At 40.0% G+C, this 15,234-nt stretch overlaps 2 protein-coding genes across 8 annotated transcripts in view; one reads left to right on the plus strand and one right to left on the minus strand.

The window, feature by feature from the left end:
* The window catches only part of BMP2K (BMP2 inducible kinase), a 123,321-nt gene extending 113,918 nt beyond the window's left edge, over positions 1–9,403 (plus strand). For all 3 annotated transcript variants that reach the window (XM_027544851.1, XM_027544849.1, XM_027544850.1), the window contains one exon: positions 2,417–9,403. In XM_027544851.1, coding sequence (XP_027400652.1) covers positions 2,417–3,819 — 1,403 coding nt within the window. In that variant the 3' untranslated portion in view covers positions 3,820–9,403. The remainder of the gene's footprint in view (positions 1–2,416) is intronic.
* The window catches only part of PAQR3 (progestin and adipoQ receptor family member 3), a 32,761-nt gene continuing 19,242 nt past the window's right edge, over positions 1,716–15,234 (minus strand). The window contains exons 6-8 of one of the 5 annotated variants that reach the window (XM_027544852.1): positions 12,315–12,463; positions 9,576–9,694; positions 1,716–3,850 (exon numbers count right to left, since the gene is read on the minus strand). In XM_027544852.1, the coding sequence (XP_027400653.1) occupies positions 12,321–12,463 (143 nt within the window). In that variant the 3' untranslated portion in view covers positions 1,716–3,850; positions 9,576–9,694; positions 12,315–12,320. Of the gene's footprint in view, positions 3,851–9,575; positions 9,714–9,751; positions 12,464–15,234 lie in introns of those variants that run through there. The other 4 variants (XM_027544853.1, XM_027544857.1, XM_027544856.1 and 1 more) reach the window with 4 other exon arrangements.

Consider the following 15,234-nt stretch of genomic DNA (forward strand, 5'->3'; position numbering starts at 1 on the left):
CGTTGAATCAAAAAAATGTGACTGGATTCGAAGCTAAGAACTCTGAACGTGAAGTTTCTTTTTCTATGTAGCTTTCTTGATTGTATCCTGAATGTATTTGATGTATGTCCGTAGCTGTGAGCTTACAGTAGTTACTTGTTTTGCTTAACATATATTGATTGGTTCAGCACAGCATTAGGGAATGATCTATGAGGTAAATGATAAATAGGCCTGTGTCTAAAGTAGGTGCTACAATTAAGGCTTGTACGAGGTTCATCAGGACCACCAAATATGGGTGTTTTTCGAGGGGTGCCTCAAAAGGGCTCTGACATGGGCTAGGTTTTAGAACACAGCCAGGCACGCTGGGCAAGTCAGGTGGGAGTGGAGTGCTAGAAGGGCGTTCACGCCAAGGGCCAGTATTATGTGTGAGAGGCTAAAGTAGCATGGTGCTCCTTGATCCCCAGCTCTATTCGTTTCCTTGGTTTTTGAGAGTAAACCTTAACAGTTTAGGTAGCAAGAGCCCCAAAACCCTTGTCCACAGCTATTCCGTTTCTGAATTTGAGCAGGGAGAGTTTTGGTGTGGCTATAATGAGGAATACCCATGGGAGACATCAGGGTTTGAGGCTCATGGTGTCAGAGGACAGAAGCCAGGTAGAGAAGGGCCTCTGTGTTGGGCTGTGGGTGGAGACTTTAGAGAGACACCGAAGGGTTTTCAGCAGTAGCCACGTGATGAGTACTTCGGCAAGGTCATTCTGGTGACAGTGTAGAGGATCTGATTTGAGGGATATGGGACTGGAGGCAGGCAGGCAAGTTGAGAGCCTGAGGAGTTGGTAAGTGAAGATAAGGAGAGGGTGGGTGGGATGCACAGCTGGTGGAGGGAGAAGAGGGACCAGATCCTTGAGATTTTAAAAACACTGGTGGAAGGGGAAGATGGTTTCCAGATTTCTGCTAGTTTGCAGAATTTGGTAGATGGAGATATTATTCATTACTTTAGAGGGAACTGGTGAGGAGCACATTTTAAGAGAAAAGATTAACTCTCTTGAAATTACTGAGTTTAAAGTAATGGTAGAAAATATATATATATATATATATATATATATATATATATATATATATATATAAAAGAGTATTAGGTGACTAGGGTAGGTGAGTATGTATGGTAACTATTAGAGATCCAGTCATCATGGTACAAACGTTGATTAACATACAAGTAGTTAGGACCCAGGGCAGGACATACAGAGGGAGAAAGGCAGTCAAGGTTAGGACCCTGCGGAGCATCTGTGTTTAAGGAGATGTTTGTGAAAGGGAAGTTGCTAACAAATTTGAACAAGAGGGAATAGTCAGAGAGGTAGGAAGACAACAGTGCTGACTTTCAAAGAGAAGGAAATAACGCAGAGGTGTCCTGTGCCATGGGGACCACCATTTAATCATGGGAGAGTAGTAGCCCATCCATCATAAGGTATTTAGTTTTCATGACTGAAGACTACTTCCAAGCCTAGCTAATTGTCTTGAAAATATCTGATGTTAGAGGGGAAGGGATGAATGGATATGTAATTGGATCAATTCAAATTGTTTCCTACTTCTGGAAAATCAGTACACCCGTGTATTGGGAGGGCCATATATTTTCATATGAACTAACACACTCTATCTTTACTATGTATGTGCATGCGGTGAAATTGGAGAACACCGTGTTTGATGCATTTTTGTCACCTACCATACAGTAAACATACTGACAGTTAAGATTTTCATTAAGGTAGAGTGCTTTTAATACAGGGTCTACTAGTACAGGTATGACAGTTAAAGGAAGATGTATCCTCTTGGGAAGGCAGATGTCCTCGATACGGTCTCAGTTCAGTACCTCAGCTTGGATCAGACTATGGGGATGTGCTCATGTTCACCCAGCCCATAAGATACTTGTTCACAATAAAATCCCAGAATGCCAAATATAAATAGTACAGTGAAACATATCTAAGCAGATAAGCTATTCATGCTTGTTGATCTCCACAGGAAAACTTTATAACAGAGTCGAAATAGAAGCATAAGGTTGGGGTGAATGGGGGGATCTGGGCAGGGCAATTGGCTGGAAAATCTTATTTTGAAGCTGGGAGAAGAAAATTTGCTTGTGTACCATATTCAGAGTCCTATTCTGGGTACTATAAGTAAGACAGCTGTCAGTGACCACCTGTGGTGAGTAGGTAGTGTGTAGGGTAGAGACACAAGTCAGTCGGTCTGCACTTGAAGGACCTAACCATCAACTAGGGGCCAAGTGCATCATCCCCCCGCCCTCCCCCGGAGCCTAATGACCAAGTGCCAGTAAGTTTTCCTGTAAGGGAACTGATATGAGCGATCTGTAAGGCCTTTGTATTAGTACATGATGTTTACTGCAAATGGTTTTTGAGATGCTTTGAGATGATACAATTTTCGTTTGAATTGGCAGGTTCTCCTGAAAAGAAAATTGAACATCCCTCCATGAATCAAGAAAATGGCACTGCAAACCCTATCAAGAATACAAAAGGAAGTCCAGTCTCTAAAGACCACCGGACTGGAAAGAAAACCTCAGAGAATTCATTAGTACGTGCTCAAGTGCAAAAGGGGAACGACGAATCCGAGAGTGATTTTGAGTCCGATCCCCCTTCTCCGAAGAGCAGCGAAGAGGAAGAGCAGGAGGATGAGGAAGTTCTCCAGGGAGAACAAGGAGATTTTAATGACGACGACACTGAACCGGAAAACCTGGGGCACAGGCCTCTGCTCATGGATTCTGAAGATGAGGAAGAGGAGGAGAAGCACAGCTCTGATTCAGACTACGAACAGGCCAAAACAAAGTACAGCGACACGAGCCCGGGCTACAGGGACTCCGGCGGTGGAGCGGTCCAGGGTCCTAGCGCAGCACTCCTCACGCCCGCCCGGGCGCCCTCGGATGTGGGAGCAGGGACTCCCAGACCCGAGTTTGATGTCTTTGGCGCTGTCCCCTTCTTCGCAGCGCGGGCTCAGCTGCCCCGCCAGGGGGAGCAGAAGGACCTCTCTCCGCACAGCCGGCTTCCCGCCACGGGGCTCGAACCGGAGGAATTCGATGTCTTCACCAAGGCACCCTTCAGCAAGAAGGTGATGGCGCGCGATGCGCACGCCGCGCCAGCTGGCCCCCCCAGCGTGGATGTCTTTGGCTCCACGCCGTTCCAGCCCTTCCCTCCGTCTGCCAGTAAAAGTGACAGCGGCGAGGACCTTTTTGGGCTGGTGCCCTTCGAGGAGATAACTGGGAGTCCGCAACAGAAAGTCAAGCAGCGCAGCCTACAGAAACTGTCCTCCCGGCAGAGGCGCACCAAGCAGGACGCGGCCAAGAGCAATGGGAAGCGGCACCACGGCACCCCGACCGGTGCCAAGAAGCCAGCCAAGCCCGCCTTCCGCACCCCCGAGCGGGCCCGCCGGCACAGGAGGGTGGGCCGCCGGGACTCGCAGAGCAGCAACGAGTTCCTGACCATCTCGGACTCCAAGGAGAACATCAGCGTGGCCCTGACCGATGGGAAGGACCGCGGGCACGTCCTGCAAGCCGAGGAGGGTCTATTGGACCCCTTCGGGGCCAAGCCTTTCCACCCTCCGGACCTGCCATGGCACTCCCCGCACCAGGGCCTGAGCACCGACCACAACCCGGTCCTGCCCGGGAGGCCCCGGCCGAATTCACTGCACGGCTCCTTCCATGGGGCAGAGGCGTTGAAAATGGATGATTTTGGTGCCGTGCCCTTCACAGAACTCGTGGTGCAGAGCATCACCTCCCATCAGCCCCAACAGCCCCAGCCCGTCGAATTAGACCCCTTCGGTGCTGCTCCGTTTCCTTCTAAACAGTAGAGGACTTCTGACGGACTCTTGGTATTAACTCCTGTTTCAAAGGAAAAAAAAAGTATGAATAGTTTTATGAATTTGAAAGAAAATTTATTTGTATAGCTCTTTATATCATTCATTCTTACAGGTCAATCAGAATAGGCGATTTTTAAATAAACCAAATAGAAAAAGGAAGTATCTGCACAGGGTAGTGACTCCACGTCTTTCCACGCAGGCGCAAAGGAAGCGAAGGTGGCAGGTTCTAACCTGGGGTTTCAGCTCCCCACCTGACCGCACAGAAATCTAGGGAACGCGTGTGGCCCCTGAAAAGTGACCGGGAGCTGTGGCGTTACTTTTATAACAATCACTTTTGTGCGCACATCCCAGGCTCATTCCAGAATCTAGCATTTAAAACTAAGGTTACTTGTATATACACAAATTGCATTTGTGGATTTTTTTTTAATATCTCTTCTAATTTCCACGAGGTTAAAAAAAAAAAAATTCATTTCTCATAAAGAATGAGAAAGTTATCCAGAGAGTGCAGAGATTTTGTCCTTACACCTTTCTCCACAAAGAGGAGCCAGAAGTCACTGACTGTTGTGCCTAAAACTGTTTCATTAAAAAAAAACAAGTGCCATTAATATGGACTATTACATAGAAGCCTAGAACAAAAACTAGAGATAGCTAGTTGATGGGCAGAAAAATGGAGAGAAAAAAGGAATGATATAGAGGAGAGGAAAAAACATTCAGTAGTACTTCAGGAACACTTTATGTTCTGATTTTGAATGGCTTCTAGCTCAAAACTTTTATCATGTCTCTAGTAAAACAATTATTGGGAAAACTGGGAGTGAGGACAAGGTTCATAGAGAAATATTATTCTAGGGAAAAATATGTAGCTGAAACCCTGAGTTTCTGAGACGTTTACAATGTAAAATCATGTTGCATTTAATAATGTGCTTTATTACATAACCACCTTCACCAACTATTCCCCAAGTTGTCTGGTGAGCAGCAGTGTTGGAGTTAGGTCTGAAGGGTGGAGTAGTTTTAATACAGAGAACAGAAGAGCAAATCCCACAAAGCCTTATGGGCAGGCCTTGCACATCCTGCCGCAAGTACCTCTGCACTAATACCTGAGATCTGAGAGTGGCTGTAAGGTGTCAAGGTGATGAGGGGCTAGCATCTCAACTCTGCTAGTTAGCTGATTGTGACTTTAGTGAAAAGAACCCAGCTACCAAATTGCCTTTTGATTTTTACATTACAAATCCTAATTAGAAACTTGAGATTTTATAGAAGTTGTTTAATAAGGTAGAAATCATTAATGTGAATACAGTCTGTTTCTCCTGTGTCTCCAACTGTCCCTGCCTTGCAAGTGAACACTTAGAAGTTTCTAGAACCATTAAAGCTATTTACAGAAAAGGGTAGAAACTCCTATCAGCTTGCACTCTCCTTGATTGCTGTATTTTAAATTAATGCTTTGAGCCCAATTAAAATTTTATCAGTAATCTTATTAGAATCTCAATTATAGTGCCCCAACTGGGATGAGCTATTTGCCTGTTTTCACAGTCTAAACTTGGAAAGAAACAAAGTATCTGTAACTAAACCCTCTAAACCCTCTTATGTTTTCTTGCTTCTCTCTTCTATGTTTTAAATCAGATACAGATTTGTGGACAAACAGGAAAGCAATGTGTGAATGATGTGTAGCAGAGACAGATCGATCATGAGAGTCATTTCTGCGTAAACGTTAGAGCCCAGCTGCACCAGTTTTACTTGTCCTTGTGCCAAAGGCAAATGTTATGTTTGCACCTTTTTTTTTCTCTTTCTGATTCTCAGGTTGATTAATACTGCTAATGCAAATGCTCAAGTAGATGTTCTTTAAAACTTTACAAAGTAGATTCAAGTGATACTTTCTTTTAAAAGTGAAGAGTTGATGATTACACATAGTTAATTCATGAACTACAGTAGGTTTGTATCAAACAGTCTGTTAATGAAAATCTGTTGGTTGATGTATATACAAGATGCTTCTTTGACTATTTTAGTCCTTATTAGCCTTTGTCTCTGCTAGACCTCATGAGTTTCATAATTTAGAAGGGGTACAGATGAATCAGTGTGGTCCCCTTGGGATGTAATATGAAATATCTAGAGTCTGTCAGATACCAAGGCCTTGCTTACACTCATTTTCAATACACTGAATAATTTTAAATGATTTAGACACTGACAGACACTTTGGCTTATAATTCTGGATAAATTCTAAAGAAACACTTTGACATTGTTTAAAATATTGACAGTCATACGTTTGTTATATCACAAATGACTTTCCTCTGGAGATTACAGCCAAGAGGAAACATTTAGTACTTATAGGGGACCCAATGGGATAGAAATGGGGAGATTCCTTTGTGTTGAAGTGGAGGAATTTTCCCAAGGAGTATAGGATTAGGGTCGCTTTCTGTTTCCCATCATGTTTTCCCACTACTGTTAGACTGTAGGTCACTCTACACAGTTGATGCCTGGCTAATTCCCTTATGAGAATAAAGCTCCCAAGACGTGTGAGAGAGCTTAATGCATACTTGGCACACAGCACTCGGTTTGGCTCTATTATGGGATGGTCCAGTTCTTGTATAAGGAAGGAACGCTGAAAAGAAATCATGTCTCTATTAATCAGCTATCCTCTGTGCTTTTTTAGCATGTAAAGTCGTCATAACTCTAAACCTGTAATACTTGAACATCACAAAGGGAAGTGACATATTACAAAGCTAGCAAAAGTCTGAGGCCAAAGTTATTTCTGTCCTAACAGCTTTAATCATGCTTCTTGGTTTTGAATTATCTTTTAAAAAGCGGACCATATGCTTAATTATTTTAATGTTACCACTTCAGCAAAATGTTAAGTGTTGAAAAGACCAGCTTCTATGGCACTGAGGAATGTTAGACATTCTGCTAGGACACAAAAGTTGCTTGGTATATATGTTTTAGGTGGAGGAGAAAAGGTGGTGGGCTGGGTGAAACTGACTAGAATATTTCCATCAGGAAAGTGTGATTCTTCCACTGATGTGACCTCCGCCCCGTGTGTGTGTGTGTGTGTGTGTGTGTGTGTGTGTGTGTACTTGGGCCCAGTTATGCCATTATTTGGAATCGTAGACAGAAGCAGCTTTGGATCCTCCCATTTGTCGTGTGACAGGGACAGACCGCTGTCCTCATCTTGCTGGTGGGAAACCCTCCTCTACTCTGGTGGGAAACCCTCCTCTACTCTGGTGTGCAGCAGGCAGAGCCCTTTCCTCCTCTCTGCTTAGCTTATTTTAGGTTGTGGTACTTCATATCAGCATTGAGAGAAGGTACATGTGTATTCTTATCACTGGTTCTGAGGAGTTTGGGTACATTTGTTTTAATATGTGTAGACTGTGCAGTAAACATTTTCTTTTTTTTTAAGCAAAATTACTTATCATTTATCATTTTAGGTCCAGTGTTGAGCTGACAGATCTACTGTGAGAATGAACTGACAGATCTACTGTGAGAATAACATAACGATAGTTTATATGAAAACTTTTATACACAGTGGGGTTTACACATTAGGGTAAATATATAAATCCGCACTTGCATGCACATGTCACATCTCTCTAGTGTGGAGTTAATGTGAATTTTTACATTTTGAATGGAATTGCAACCACAATCATTGCTAAAAGAACATTCACTCCTCGTGAGGGTTTACAAAAGCCACTAAAAGAATAAGGTAGACAGATGAAAATGCAAAGGGCCATCATTTGGGGTTATTTTTATTTAAAAATTTATTGTGCTACTTTTGAAAGAGAATTGTTTTTATGACTATGCTCTTTTTGTGATTGAAAAGTCATCTAATAGTAAGCAGTATAGTAATAATAATAGGCTACTTTTTAATTGCTGGCAAACAGCTTTAAGTGCACTTTCTTTGATTACACTTCCATTTTTTGTTAAACTTGAATTTTCTGAAGCCTTTTATGTACCACTAAGCAAATAATTTTAACTTTTAATAAACCTGATTTTCATCTTTATTATATTTCTAATTGTTAAGATCATACTTTCTAAAGTTAACTTCAATCCTCAGATACAGCTGGGAAACTGTTATGAAACAGCATCAGTTGCTTTTTTTTCCCTCCTTCCTATATCTAATTAAGCACTAACTGATTTTAGTACTATATTGCCTTTACACTGCTTATTCTTATTGACTGAATCCTATCCCTCATTCACTTTGTTTTGTTTGAAATTTAAAGTTATTTTCTTACTGTATTTATCATACCTACTGTTTTAATAATCTGCTTTCTTTAAATGCAATAAATCCCAAATGGATTGCATATTCTTTATAATCAGTGACTTTGAGTTTTTCATTATTTGTCGTCTTATTAAAAGTTTTGGATGCCAACTTCTAGTCAGTTCTTTCATTCACACCACAGACATTTAAGCATCTATTATGCATGAGCTAACGGAGGAGAAAAATGAGTAAGATTAGATCTCTGGTCTAAGGAGCTCCCAGTTTTGGATTTAAGTAAGAAAATACATTTTGTGTTTGTACATTTGCCCTAGCATCTGCACAACCAAAATGATCATACAATTTGTTCAAGGATTATAATTACTGATACAGTGATGAAGGTATGGTAAAAACATAAGACTCTGAAGTAACTTTTGAATATTTAGCATAGTTTTTGCATTATATAAAATTTATTTTTTAAACTCTTTAAAAACTGATACCATTTTTCACTGTTAATAAGTATTTAGTTAAATAAAATAACTTGATTACAGATGTGAGGCTTTGGCATGTTAAACAGAAAACCTATTTATTGGATTGATGGACTAAGTTTGGTGTTGAGATCACAATATTATGTATTAGTCCACAAACTGGAGTTTCAGATTGGTGGCTTGTGGAAAGATTCAACTTATTTGTTAGATATGCACTCCTCCCCCCCCCCTCCCCCTCAGAAACTGTAACATTTATCTAAGGTTATATGGAAAAATAAGGGTCCTGTTTCTTTTTAATAAATTAATGGTACAAAGGAGCAAAATATCACATATAAGTTATATAAAATGCATAGTGTGGACCGTGCCACTGTGCAAATTTGGTTATAGTTTTAACTTAAGAGAAGAATATATGCTTCAGTTAGAGCTGTTTACTTTGAGCAAGCTAATTTTGTTTTAAGAAAGTCCAACTCCAGCATTGTATGTAAGATGAAGTTAATATTTTCCTACTGAAAGCATGAGCTTTTGAAGTTTTCTTTGTTGCACATTTGAAAGACAGTTCACTTTTGCTGCAGATTGTTGACACTACTGAATTTACATGTGTGCTCTGCAGTGTTTTTGATCCCGGGGTTGCAGAGTATAACTAGACTTTAGTGCTATCATGCCTGCCCTCTAAGGATGGAAGTTTCACTGTTCACAAGAGACCCCCACCCACAGTGTTACTGCTTCTCCTTCCTGAAAATGTTTTCTCAAAGGTAGTTTCAAGTTTGGGATCATTCTCTCACTCTCCTACTCAGCAAGTATGGTAAAGAATTTCAGGGGATGTTGGTACCCAATTGCATCTGTACCTCTTCTCAGTATAAACACAGTTACTGTGATAATGCACATAAATAAAAGACACTTCTGCCCCTCCCCAAAGAGCTGAGCTGACTCTTCATTGCACATATTCTGGCAAGGGTGAAACTGCCCAGAATGATCATTACAAGGGAATACAGATCTATTCGGCTCACCAGGAATCTAGATGTGCAGGCTATGCCCCTTGATACTTAATGCAGGGCAAGCAAAGGTTATCTCTAGGTCGGTACCTGCCAAGTGGAGAGCTGTACAGCTTTATGCCAGTCAATGCCAATCTTCAAATCGGTTACTCTGTCCAGGTGGGATGCCAAAGATGTGACACATACTCCCTGAAGCTTCATTCCTGATTCTAAAACATGATTGTGAAGCTGTTATGTATTATAAAAAAAGACAAACAGCACTTATATATTTAGTAAACCCAGTTTATTTACACATTTTGCCATGCAGCTCACTGAATTGCTCTTAGTGTAACAAAAAAGACAAGCACTACCTTGCTATTTGAAAGCGGTTTTATGTAGAAAGATAATTCCCTTAAATGAGTTAACTACAACCTTACAAATCACTATAGACAATTTAAAACAGCCATGAATAATTTTAAAATGTAAAGTCTATAAGTAAAGAGCTTTTATAGTTTACACATTGGTAAAATTAAAAGCAGTCTTTTTTAGTACTTTTAATACTGTAGCTGACTAGTGTACTTTTAAAATCTTATTTTAATAAATCTACAAAAACAAAAATATACATTATTACAAGGCTCAGATTCATAGGCAATTTTTAAATATTTATTCTTTAATGTTTACAATGTCTTAAAATTTTTGCCAGTAGTGATGTGCACACAGTAGGTGGTCAATAAATGCTGATATACAGAAGTGCTTATAGTTGACAGCAATCCACATTTGTTCATTCCCTACTTTATAGTAAGTACATCATAGTAAAGATAAAAAAAACTTTCTTAAAATATTTTATATTTTCATAAAAAGATGAAATGTTTACAATGGTATAATTTAGTTCTCCTTTCAGTCAGACCTGTATGCTTTTTAAGTTCAAGAAGTCTTAAAATTGGTCATTTTTATCAATTAATTCAGAAGTCAAGGATTAAATAACTCATACACTGTAACAAAAAAGGACTTTTTCTAAAAATTGGAAAAAAATGAAACTTTAATGTTTTTGAGATTTTGTAATTAAAAATGGTGCCAGACCTAAAGTAGACTTTTCCTTCATTTTTAAATTAATTATAACTACTCAGTATATTGTTTAGCAAAAATGACAAAATATCTATTTAAAAGCAATAGTATCATGTAAGTCAATAGGGATACTTTAGAGAAAATATATCCTATTATCATTTCACCAAAATCTTCTTTCACTAAGCATACGGATCAAATTTCTGGCCATTTTCTTTTGGCCAGTTCTTTTAAAATAGCCATTTTCAAAGTGGTGTTCCATCAGAATAATGGGTATAATGTGGTGTGCCCTTAGTCTACTGGGGGAGAATTTGCCTTGCTGAGATACTAGCATGGGAAATTCATATTCCAGCAACACTACACTGAAAAGAGATACAAAATTTTACAGATGCATAAACTAGGGCACATTAAAGTAACATTCTAAATATCGAATGTTTAAGTGGCATTTTGGGAATAAACTTTACTATCAATCAACACTTCCTGATACTTAGAAAGTTCAATGTTTTGAATATACACCAGTAATTAAAGCAGCTGATATCAACCCATTCAGAAACTTGGATAATATTTTATATTCCAAAAAACAACATGTTTTTATGAATGACTGCTTTAAGGGATTTAACTTATGCAAATGAGAAGACCAGAAAACAAGGGTGCGAAGCTGTGGTATAGGGCAGCGAGATCTATTTTTTAATATATACAATAAAGTATCAGACCCAAATGTTAGCTAGTGTATATCAATACTGTTTGAGTTCTCAGCGCAATACTAACACATGCATACAGAGGGAAAGGCCAGAACGCAGGTGGATTAATCATGTCATCAAATGGGGCATCTGCATGACTTTGTTCTAAGGCTTAAGGTTCATTTCAGTGTCAAGAACTGGGCCATGTGGATTCTGTGGCCTTGAAAGTAGCACCATATACCTGGGAATACCCATCAATCAAGAAATTAAGACCGCAAACAGAGAGGTGAAAAGTCTGCTGTTATAGGAATTCTGGAGCCCCAAATCTGCCATCTATGGGCAGGAGCTCAACTCTTCTATATGGGATTAAATCATAATACTGGAAACTGAAAAGCTTAAATGGCCAATAACTTGGTAATTAGACCACAGAATTTGTCACCTGGTCATGTACTTGGTTCTTAGTATGATTTTTATTGGATGGGAAATGACAATGCAGTTCTTTTCCCTTTCTCAACACCTCTCTCAACTTGAAGAAGAGGTTTAAAGTTTTGTTCTAGCAAACTAAAAAGTCTAGTGCTCCTAAGAAGAGAACCTACCGGAAATAAGATCTGAAGTGCTGGTTTCTCACAAACCAGCCATAGAAAGGCTAGTGATTACTCAGAATCACGATCAGCTTGCTTTGAGCACAGGCCATCACAAACACTGCCTTGATTAGGCACTTAAACTTGATCATCTACTCTGTCTTCTATTAAAGGAACCATACAGGAGAACTCCACTTTATAACAGAGGTGAGCCCTTCCTAAGAAGTTAAGCTGGTGCTCAGGAAAGAGAGTACTGGCTTCACATTCAGGTTATTCAGATGATTCTTAGGGAATGCCAACTAAAATTTTCACTTTCTGTACAAGCAGCAAGTTAGTAGTCTTAAGGGCCCACAAAGCAGTTACTATTACTGATCCCCAAGTATATATTTCCATATTTATAAAATATTACTCACGATATTACCCAATCAGAGGGAAAAGGAAAAATGAATGGGAATCTTAGAAATGGTGGGGTCTAGAGCTCCCCATTATATATTGCTTAACAACTGAATACACCCAGGCGGCCATACCTGAATTCACAAATGTGAAACATAGTCAGGACAGGGTTTGCTGTGTCTATACTGCATGACATACACCGTCGACTGATGCCACCAATATAACATCACGACTGCAAGGATGTGCCAGATTTGGTGGCTTGATCCGAGGTAGTTTAGTTGTCCTGCAAGGGAAGGTAAAGAGAAAAGAGTACTGATTAGGCTAGAGTCCCTTGGACAGCAAGGAGATCAAACCAGTCCATCCTAAAGGAAATCAGTCGTGACGATGCATTGGAAGGACTGATGCTGAAGCTGAAACTCCAATACTTTGGCCGCCTGATACAAAGAACTGACTCTTTGGAAAAGACCCTGTTGCTGGGAAAGATTGAAGGCAGGAGGAGAAGGGAACAACAGAGGATGAGAGATGGTTGGATGGCATTACTGACTCAATGGACATGAGTTTGAGCAAGCTCCAGGAGTTGGTGATGGACATGGAAGCCTGGCATGCTGCAGTCCACGGGGTCACAAAGAGTCAGACACAACTGAATGACTGAACTGAACTGATTTTGACTTTAAATAAAAATATACTTCCATCTCTCACCTTGGAAATATGACTGAGCAGCAAAAAGATTTTGGCAGTCTCAGAAACTGAGATTAATTCAGACCCAAATGTTTTCTAAAAAAAAGATTAATTCATATTGAGTCTGACTTTAAGGTTGTATTCATGAAGAGTACTGGTGAATTTCAGAAATACTATTCTAAATGTCTTTTCAAAATCTAGATGTGGTTAATTTCAGGAATTTGACCTTTTGTCTCCCATGTCTCAACATATATATCTGGTGAGGAAAAGACAACATGTAAGAGAAGCAATGGAAATTAGTGCTACAAATCATGGAGTTGATTAGGCATGAAGCAGAGACACAGCTGTTTTTGGGTGTAAGTCTGTTTGAAGCATTTTTAATTTTAAGCAGGTATGTAAGGAGACAGCTCAGACCTGCATCTTGTACTATCAGACAAATGGAACAAATAGAAAAATTTAATTAGTAATGCTGAAGCTCTAATACTTTGGCCACCTGATGCGAAGTCAACTGCTTGGAAAAGTCCTTGATGCTCGCAAAGATTAAAAGCAGGAGGAGAAGGGGATGACAGAGGATGAGATGGTTGGGTGGCATCACTGACTCAGTGGGCATGAGTCTGAGTAAGCTCCGGGAGATAGTGAAGGACAGGGAAACCTGGCGTGCTGCAGTCCATGGGGTCGTAAAGAGTAGGACATGACTGAGCAACTGATTAACAAGAACAAAAAATAGGTTAATTAACTAAGGCTGGTTAGTTTCTCTATGGGCTTCCTTGGTGGCTCAGACAGTAAAGAATCGGTCTGCAGTGCAGGAGACCTAGGTTTGACCCCTGGGTTGGGAAGATCCCCTGGAAAAGAGAATGACAACTTAGGAGAATTAATTTCTCTCTGGTTACAGTATAAATTCCAAGGAGATTAAATAACAGGTAAGAAGCATACTGAAAAATAACAAAATACCGAACTATAGAAATTGAAATGTAATTCCTGGTGCATCTATGGTCACATAAATATTCTCTAACCTTCTGTCTTCTCTACCAAGAACAATAATCAGTATAGTATGTAGATTTTAAAGTGTAAGTCAACAGAATCCTTTCTGTTCTTAGACTTTTATTTATTTACTTATTTTTGGTGCCATGGAACCGTTTAACAGCCTAGTGAAGTTCAGACTCATTTTTTTTTTGTGTGTGTGTGTGTAATAAAGTTTTATTAAAGTATAAAGGAGATAGAGAAAGCTTCTGACATAGGCATCAGAAGGCAGACTCATTTTTAAAGCATAAAATACTGAGGATCATAAACCTGATCGGTTGTAATGCAAATATCACAGATTCACTGAATTCTGTCCATGGAGAACTTGGGGATCGTTGAACCCAACAAATGCCACTGTGATGTTTACATTAAAAAACAACAACAACAACAAACTGACATAAGCTGAGAGGAAGCTCTTAGGTTTGAAAGGTTTTTGATTTCACAGTATTCACCCCCCGTCTCCCCACGACTACAATGTGCTTCTCTTTAGAGCCAGGTCCTCAGTGAGGACCAGCCAGACAAGGTTTCTAAGCCATGCATTCATGAACACCTGACACTTTTATCTGTAGAGACTTTTCATTTTTCATGGACTCTGTTTTCTCCCCTGCACAAATGTAGCACACACTCAGCTACATGGGGCACGTTTTATGTCAAGCTCATCTTGAGAAAAGTTAAGTTACATAACATTTGACCTTTTATAGGTGTCCTGTATGAGACAACTGAGAACTTTTGATCTGAATATTTTAGGGCGTAAAAACATGATGGCTATAATCACTAGTGTAGAGAACTTTCGTTAGTTAATTTTCTACCTGTATGTATGAAAAAGAAGAAATTCATAATAAAATCATTATTAATAAAGTGATATGAAAATGTATTTCACCAGAACGGTTTTCTGAGGAGAATTCTGACTCTGCCTAGAACATGGGTGGGTCTTCAATTCAGGGAGATGTCCGAGTTATGTTCCCAAATCCAAATGTTTATACATAAGTTCTCTGTATTCCACCCTTATTTAAAACAGCGAAAGGTCATGTGCACAGAGGAATGCCTGAGGTTCTGCGGTCTATTCATTCTCTACTTCATGGTTTCTCTTCCTTTTTTCTTCCCCAACTCATGTGACAAATGGCACACTATCTTCAATTCACTGTGGAAGAGGTTCTTAACCCAAGAGAGAGGGAGGACAATTTTCAATTTGAACTTAAACAGCTCCCCACTCCCAGCCCCCACACCAGAAAACCACTATATAGGCTCTGTCTCCTGTTATTCTTGAGTGGCGCCAAAGCTCACCTGCGCTTGCCCCACTCTGTCCCTTCCTAAGGCACTTACTTCATTTATGGGCTGGGGCGGGGGCACTGGAAC

The sequence above is a fragment of the Bos indicus x Bos taurus genome, chromosome 6 (assembly GCF_003369695.1).
Source record: "Bos indicus x Bos taurus breed Angus x Brahman F1 hybrid chromosome 6, Bos_hybrid_MaternalHap_v2.0, whole genome shotgun sequence".
NCBI classification, from domain to species: domain Eukaryota; kingdom Metazoa; phylum Chordata; class Mammalia; order Artiodactyla; family Bovidae; genus Bos; species Bos indicus x Bos taurus.